The sequence below is a fragment of the Aspergillus aculeatinus genome (assembly GCF_003184765.1).
Source record: "Aspergillus aculeatinus CBS 121060 unplaced genomic scaffold BO66scaffold_103, whole genome shotgun sequence".
Lineage (NCBI taxonomy): Eukaryota > Fungi > Ascomycota > Eurotiomycetes > Eurotiales > Aspergillaceae > Aspergillus > Aspergillus aculeatinus.
Window position 1 is genome coordinate 25,070 of NW_020291572.1, and position 7,563 is coordinate 32,632.

A 7,563-nucleotide genomic window follows, 5' to 3' on the forward strand; every position below is an offset into this window, starting at 1 on the left:
AATAGTCTCGCCGGGAGCGGAATGACGTCGGCCCTGCACCTGCTCCAGTAACGAGCGTCGCGGGCGGCGGAGGCGGAGGCGGATTCAACCATCACGACCATGACCATCACCAGGACCATTTGCGGTGGCCAACAATCAGCTCCCCCCCCATTACTAGCAATCCCACCAATTCCCAACACTGCCTCTCTCCCATAAATAATCCTCTCGGTGAACTCATTGAGGTATGCGACTGTCACCCACTGCATCTCATCGGCCATTTCCTTTCAGCCATCGATAGTCAAGCTCCCTGTCAGCTCACTACAAAAACACGAAGCAATCCTTTGTACGCTTCCCAGCGTTTGCTCGTTTTTCGGACACGTCAATCGCAAATCACACAACGCCTGCAAAAATACAGTCATTGCTATGCGAATCTTCATTGTTCCCATATCGACGCGACGAGCTCTTATCTACGCTCGGCCCGTCGGCCAAGAATTGTCCAAGGAGCGCACAATTGTTGACAAAATCACCAACAAGGCGGCAGAGACATGGGCTAAGTGGGAGGAGGCGGATAAAGGCTGGAAGAAACACCTGGTCTCCTGGGGCAATCGGGTGCAACAACGAATTCCCTATCAAGAATGGGGTCTCAAGAGTATCCCCTCGCTGAGCTCTCAGCAGCGCATTGACAAGACCTACGGGACCAAGAAAGTGGATGTACTCTTCCCCGGCAATGCAATCCGATCGGAGAAGCTTCACTCACTCTTACAAGCCATCGCGACCGAGAGGCAAGACTTGCATCGCAAACGGATGTGGTGGAGCTTCCTTGCGACACCTCTCACAATCCCGGTTGGACTCCTTCCGGTGTATGTATCCCTCTACCCTTTCAGAGTTGTATTGGTTCTGGGCTAATGATCTTACATACAGCATACCTAATATTCCGTTCTTCTACCTGGTGTACCGCGGATGGTCGCATTGGCGAGGTCGGCTTCCCCCCATCCCTGCAGACGCCACAAAGTATAAGCTAATCAGCCTCTAGCCCTCAATGGATCCAAGCATCTAGAGTTCCTCCTGGAGAAAGACCTCCTGAACCCCATATCCTACCCTGCGCTAGAGAAGCTCTACGCTAAACGAGTTTCGTATGCACTGGAGAGCACGGAGGTGGACAAGCCCCATTCTGAGATGGTGGAGGACGTGGAGAGGAGTGACGATAAATTATTACTCCGCATGAGCGATGCGAAGAAACTGGCAACAATTCTCGACGCACCGGACCTGGCTCTGGAAGCAGAACGGGCTATCGTGCAGGTGCAGGAACAATTAAGCTCGCATGATCAAGGAGATAAGGACCAGAGTCCTCCCAAGGAAAAGGATGCATGAGTTGGGGGGGGGGGAGGCCTATCGTGGAGAGAAGGGATTCTGATATCTAAAAGGTGCTCGAGGGTGTTTCCTGGTTGTTATGGTTCGGAGCTTTGAATTGGGGCTCTTGTATGTTCACCTCTCTTGTATGGAGTCATGATTCGGGTACAAGTACATAAACATTATAGAGCATGAGCAATGTATTTGAGAATTGAATGAGCTGATAACGTTACTGTCCAGTGAACCAACTACATCTACATCTACATCTACATCTACTGTACTGTATGTACTTCTATGCTCCGAACGGAACTAACTTGTTCCGGGTCAACCCCCATGGTTCAAGCCACTGCGGGACACCCGACTTGGAGAAACGACCAAACATCCATCATCCAACTTAACTCACTCACTCCCTTTCTCTCATTCACGTCATTCTCTTGTCGCTTGCTTGCCTGCTTGCGTCTTACATTCATTCTTACTCACCAATCCCCTGAGTACATACTCCTTCAGTTACCATGTCAAATAAGAAGATTGAGCAATGGGAAATCGAACGATATTGGGAGATCTTCGCATCGCTTGCAGGCGGCCAGCCGCGCCTAAACAACTCTCAGGCCGCCTCCGTATTGAGGAACAGCCGGCTTCGCGATGACCAACTCGAGAAGGTTTGGGATCTGGCTGATGTCGACGGAGATGGCGAGCTGGACTTTGAAGAGTTCTGTGTTGCCATGCGATTGGTCTTTGACCTTGTAAACGGGGTATGTGAGCTCACTGTTGCTGCGGTGGCTTTCCCCGTATGGGGGAGACCCCCCTCCCCGAGGGCCGCCGGCCGCATACACTTCACCCACGACTGCTCTCCACACCACCACCCCCTGACGCTTAAACCATAACCACATACTCCCTGCTGATGTGATTTCATCTCTCCAAAGGAACTGCAAAGCGTACCTAATGTCTTACCCGACTGGCTCGTTCCCGAATCCAAATCCCATCTAGTCCAAGCAACGCGAGCACTAAGCGACCGTCCGGAACAATTCGAACGGATAGAGGATGAAGACGACACCCCGGGTCTCAAGGACGGATTCGAATGGTACATGAACCCGGCCGACAAGTCCAAGTACGAGGAGATCTACTTTGCGAACAAGAACCACCGCGGAGAAATCACATGTACGTCGCCCCACCTTAATACCCGAAGCTCTACATGATACTCTTCCTTCTCCCATCCCTCCCTGCCTTATCCACCGTTAAGACCCTCCCAATCCTTTCTGTCACGAATACTGATCCCCCCACCCCCGGGACAAATTAGTCGAATCACTACAGGGTCTGTATGACTCCCTAGACGTGCCGGACACGGACATCCGCTCGGCATGGAACCTCGTCAACCCGTCCGCCTCCCCCGCGATCAACAAAGACGCCACCCTTGCATTCCTGCACATCCTGAACTACCGCCACGAGGGCTTCCGCATCCCGCGCACCATCCCGGCCTCGCTGCGCGCCTCGTTCGAGAACAACCAGATCGACTACCAGCTGGACAACGTGCGACCCGCCCAAAAATGGGGTGGCGGCGGCGCCAACGGCGACAACACCACTGAAACCGCGACCGGCCGGAAGGCCAAGTTCGGCGACACGTACCTGAGCCGCCTCGGCGCCGGGGGCAAGACCTCGTACACCCCCAAGGGCACGGACTTCAGCGACACCATCCAGGACGAGGAGTGGGAGAAGGTGCGGCTGCGGCGCGAGCTGGCGGAGCTGGAGGCCAAGCTGGACGCGGCGCGCAAGGCGTCGGAGGGCCGCCGCGATCGCGACCGTCCCCGCAACGACGGCCGCCCCAACTGGGTGCTCATCAAGAAGGAGGCCCTGCAGCTGCTGGAGTTCAAGGAGCGGGAACTGCGCGAGCTCCGTGAGGGCGCCGGCCGCACCAAGGACGGCCAGGACACCGAGCGGCTGCGGGAGGACGTCAACGCCGTGGGCGAGCAGGTTGAGGGCCTGAAGACGCACCTGGCGCAGCGGAAGGAGGTGCTCGCCGACTTACGGCAGCAGATCGAGGAGCAGAAAGTCTCCCGGTAGTTTGTCTCTTGTCACTTGGCGTTGCCCTCCCCCCACCTTTGCTGCCATGTTTCTTCTCTTCGTTCTTTGAATATAATCTTCTACCTTCTTGCTGCTATTGGTGCGGGACTTTGTTTTCTGCCCCCCTTTCGAGTCTCGTCACCACGCTGGGCACTGTATAGCCAATTCGTCTTTCACATTTCAGTTTTCATATCTTTCGGGCGAGGAGCTCCAGGCGCATAAATGGATGTTTGAACTTTGTTCCACTTTGCCTTTCTCTTACTTTTACAAGTCCAAGTTCCAGCTTCCCAACCAGGGCCTGTGATATACATACATAGACAGCTCAAAAGCCAGCTGCTGATTCCCTATCGCTGCACCAATTCACCAGTTCTAACTAGATATTATACCCTAAGTATAAGTTTTGCTAATTTAGACTGTATAACTTTAGATATTAGAAGCTATAGACTGTTTGTTAGCTTGGATTGAAATGAGAAGTAATATTTTATGTTGTTACAATATAAAACACAGATACTACGGAGGACACCGCTAAGATTTTGAATTATAACTCAAAAGACCTAGGCTGTTTTCACTCAATACCTTAAAACACATACATGTACAGTAAACTGACTCACAGTACCATATCCCAAACAAGGCTCCCTCTAAAGAAGACCCAATGAAAACAAATATTCCCTCCCTTTCCCAAATGATTACGCCACCCTCGTCTATTTTTAAGCCCGTCCATCGCCCATCCCAAACCAGACAGAGCACCGCGCTTAGACGCGCTGAAAACGCACACACACACTCACATATACATACATACACATGTAAATCTCCAACCAAACCCGACGACGCAAAAGAAGCCAAACACCAAGGCGGAAGATTTAGGAGAATTACTTGGTGACAAGCTGCTCCATCAAGCCACTACCATCCCGCTTAGTCTCGACCGCCATGAACGCGCGACCACCGGCATCCAACCCCTTCTCGGCGCGGGCGTAGGCCTCCTCACTGCGGTCAGTGAGCACATCCAGATCGGCCTGCGAGAGGATGGCGGAGGCATCGGTGCCGGTGCCGGTGCCGGTCCCCAGATCGAAGCGCTCGTACTCGTCCTCGCCGAGGGCCTTGCGCAGATCCTCGATCTCGGACTGCGTCAGCCCGCCGGTGGCCGAGGAAGACGAATCCAGCAGACTCCGGAACTTGCCCTTCTGGATGACCAGACGCTCGAGGCGGCGCTTCGAGTCCGCCTTCTCGAGCAGGGTCTGCTCGACGGTGCCCTTGGTGGCGAGCCGGTACACGATGACGGGCTTGGTCTGGCCGATGCGGTGGGCGCGGTCCTGGGCCTGCAGGTCCTGCTGCGGGTTCCAGTCCGAGTCGAACAGGATGACCGTGTCGGCGGCGACGAGGTTGATGCCCTGCCCGCCGGCGCGCGTGCTCAGCAGGAACAGCTTGTAGTCCGGGTCGGTGTTGAAGGCCTTGATCTGCGCGCGCCGGTCCTCCTGGCTGACGGCGCCGTCGATGCGGCAGCACGGCCAGCCGCGCAGGTGCGTCGCCCAGTCCTGGAGGATGTCCAGCTGGGTTTTGAACTGCGAGAAGATCAGGACTTTGTGGCCTTTCCCCAACAGTGCGGGGAGGAGGCGGTCGAGGAGGAGCATCTTGCCCGAGGCCGTGACCAGGGTCTCGTCGAGGGCGGTTGGGTCGTCACTGCTGCCCCACGGCCAGTAGAAGTTGTGCGGCGAGTTGCAGACGAGGCGCGCTTGCATGACTGGGTTCTGCATCTTCTTTTGCGCGATTTCTCGCTCTGCGAGGTGCAAGGTTAGTATCAGAAGTGGACTACCCTGGTTTTATGTGGCGGAGAAGGGTGATACATACTGGCTAGTTTGATGGTCTTGGCCCTCTCCAATTCCTCTTGCTCGGTCTCACTGGGTTCGTCGATGTCAAGATCCTCCTCCAAACCCTGCTCGAGCTTGCGCAGCTTCGTGTTGAATTCGCGATCGCTCAGCTCCTTGTAGCTCTGCGGCCCCCTGCTGCGTCTTGCTGCCCGACCTCCGCTGGCCGGGGTGGAAGCACGACTTGATTTGAGGCTCTTGTTGGGAGACGACGCTTCGCTCGCCTCCGCGCTTCGCTTTAGACTCTGCGAGCGGGACAATCTGTCGTTCTGGGCCAACAAACGCTCGGTGGCTTTCTCCTCGAGATATTGCCGACCGGTGCCATTGAGGATCTCACGATAGAGGTCTTTCTGTTCGATGGTCAACGGCGCGTACAGAATGTACTCCCGCTTCTTGGGGAGGGAGGTCTCGACATCGGTTTTCACGCGGCGCAGGAGGAAGGGCTTCAGGATGGAGTGCATGGTCGACACGAGGGTGCGTTTCCGGCGCTCCATGACATCCGTCTGGCCGCTCTTATCCAACATGGAAGAGAAGTCAAACCAGCTCTGGAAGCTGTTCAGGTCGTTGAAGATCTCCGGGAGAAGGAAGTGCAGTAATGACCAGAGCTCCGTGATGTTGTTCTGCAGCGGGGTACCGGTGATCAGTAGTCTGTTGGCCGAATTGTAGGTGAGAAGCTCCTTGATGAGCTTGCAGTTCATGTTCTTCAGGCGATGTCCCTCATCCTGCGAGTTATTTGATGTCAGTCCAAACTCCCCTTATACCCCCCTCCCCTGCTCCGTCACGAGAATGCGAACATACCACAATGATATAGCGCCATTGATACTGCGCCAGGAACTTCCGATCATTCATACAGATCTCGTAGGAGGTGCACACCACGGGGAAATCCATCTCCCTCTGATTCCGCATGCTCATAAACTTCCTCCGGAGCTCCGCACGCTGGTCCTTGGTCCCATGATACAAGACCGTCTTGATGCCCGGCGTCCATTTGGCGAATTCATCCACCCAATTACTCACCGTGCTCAAGGGGGCCGCGATCAGAAAGGGGCCCGAGACATTCTTCTCCTTGAAGAAGGCCAGCAACGAGATCGCCTGCACCGTCTTGCCCAGCCCCATCTCATCGGCCAGAATCCCACACAGCCCGTTCATCCACAGCGACTTCAGCCACTCCAGCCCTTCCAGCTGATACTTCTTCATGCGACCCCCGGTCACCAATTCCGGCTGCTGCGTAGCGACCAGCTCCTGTCCGCCCAAGGCCGTCGGGTTCGCCTCGTACTCATCCGCCGCATGCTCCAACGCTTCCTGGACCGTGGGCTTCTCCCGGTCAACACTCACATCCGCCTTCTGGAAGTAGCTCGAGATCGTGTTCCCAGTGGCAGCCGGCTTCCGCCCACGCCCTCGCCTGGTTTTGGTAGCTTGCTGCGGTGGCTGTTGCTGTTGCAGTCCACCTTCCTCCTCCGCCTCAACGGCGCCATTCGCACTCCCACCCTCACTCAAATTAGAATTAGAATTAGCAGCCTGCCTCGCACTCGTCCGCGTCCGCGTCCGCGTCTGCCTCGTTGTCCCCGCGCCATTCACCTGCTGCGCCGGACTACCACCAGCCTTCGCTGCCTTCGCCGTCGTTGCAGCTCCTCCCTGCTGCTCCCGCATCTGCTGCACCCTCAAAGCCTCCGCCCTCGCCTCCTCCTGCTGTTTCTTCATCTTATCCGCCATAATTGCCACGAAGACCTACCCTCCCCCCAAAAAAGAGTCAGCCTGAGAAAACCCCTTTCAACAAAACAAACCCCGGCGCGAAGCAACAAAACAGGTGGATAGCAAACCAACCTCACTCGTATTCAACAAATGCATCAACGCCTTCGCCTGTACATCCATGCCCTCCAAATCCTCCGCGGGCCCGGGACCGGAACCGGGGTTGCCATTCTGCTCGACAGTCGTGTTCGTCATTTTGCTTGGTGCTTGCTTTGCCGCCCCTTTCCCTTCTCTATCTCTGTTTCTGAGCTCGGGTGAATGAACAGCGAACGGGCGTCCGTCGAGTTCGCAATCGGCTTCCGTAGGCGAGTAGGCGAGTTGACGAGTTGGCGAGTACGCGATGAATTAGGTATTATGACAAATATGAGAGTATCCTCTGTGCTGCCCAATGAATCTCGGAAATCGTACGTAGAATTAGGGCGTGCAAGGTATCAGTTCGCCACCCAAGTAGAAAAAAAAAACCTGTGGATTATGTAGCTGGAATTGAGGGTCAGATTCTCTCTCCGCTATTCGCCGCTGTGGCGCACGCACGCGCGCGGGGAGTGGTCGATATGGTCTTGGGTCGCGG

At 55.5% G+C, this 7,563-nt stretch overlaps 3 protein-coding genes across 3 annotated transcripts; 2 read left to right on the top strand and 1 right to left on the bottom strand.

Moving 5' to 3' along the window:
- The first annotated feature begins 86 nt into the window (after positions 1-86).
- On the top strand, positions 87-1,550 carry BO66DRAFT_396742 (mitochondrial K+-H+ exchange-related family protein). Its single transcript, XM_025648557.1, has 3 exons — positions 87-839; positions 901-956; positions 1,013-1,550. The coding sequence occupies exons 1-3, from the start codon at positions 403-405 to the stop codon at positions 1,348-1,350; spliced, it is 831 nt and encodes a 276-aa protein (XP_025497582.1). The 5' UTR covers positions 87-402; the 3' UTR covers positions 1,351-1,550.
- Positions 1,551-1,713: 163 nt separating this feature from the next.
- Positions 1,714-3,738, top strand: end3 (cytoskeletal adaptor protein SagA). The gene is made up of 3 exons (XM_025648558.1): positions 1,714-2,081; positions 2,253-2,487; positions 2,627-3,738. The coding sequence occupies exons 1-3, from the start codon at positions 1,842-1,844 to the stop codon at positions 3,385-3,387; spliced, it is 1,236 nt and encodes a 411-aa protein (XP_025497583.1). The 5' UTR covers positions 1,714-1,841; the 3' UTR covers positions 3,388-3,738.
- Positions 3,739-4,256: 518 nt separating this feature from the next.
- Positions 4,257-7,190, bottom strand: BO66DRAFT_337945 (putative SNF2 family helicase/ATPase PasG; the record flags this gene model as incomplete). Its single annotated transcript, XM_025644343.1, has 5 exons — positions 4,257-5,161; positions 5,233-5,971; positions 6,048-6,661; positions 6,695-6,974; positions 7,071-7,190. The coding sequence occupies 5 exons, from the start codon at positions 7,188-7,190 to the stop codon at positions 4,257-4,259; spliced, it is 2,658 nt and encodes an 885-aa protein (XP_025497584.1).
- Positions 7,191-7,563: the final 373 nt, after the last annotated feature.

What these genes read in the sequence shown, in the direction of transcription:
- end3 (XM_025648558.1), top strand. Translation starts at nt 1,842, where the DNA reads ATGTCAAATAAGAAGATTGAGCAATGGGAAATCGAACGATATTGGGAG. An exon ending in TCTTTGACCTTGTAAACGGG is followed by an intron (nt 2,082 to 2,252) that starts GTATGTGAGCTC and finishes ATCTCTCCAAAG; the next exon opens with GAACTGCAAAGCGTACCTAA. An exon ending in CCACCGCGGAGAAATCACAT is followed by an intron (nt 2,488 to 2,626) that starts GTACGTCGCCCC and finishes GGGACAAATTAG; the next exon opens with TCGAATCACTACAGGGTCTG.
- BO66DRAFT_396742 (XM_025648557.1), top strand. Translation starts at nt 403, where the DNA reads ATGCGAATCTTCATTGTTCCCATATCGACGCGACGAGCTCTTATCTAC. An exon ending in CCGGTTGGACTCCTTCCGGT is followed by an intron (nt 840 to 900) that starts GTATGTATCCCT and finishes TCTTACATACAG; the next exon opens with CATACCTAATATTCCGTTCT. An exon ending in CGGATGGTCGCATTGGCGAG is followed by an intron (nt 957 to 1,012) that starts GTCGGCTTCCCC and finishes ATCAGCCTCTAG; the next exon opens with CCCTCAATGGATCCAAGCAT.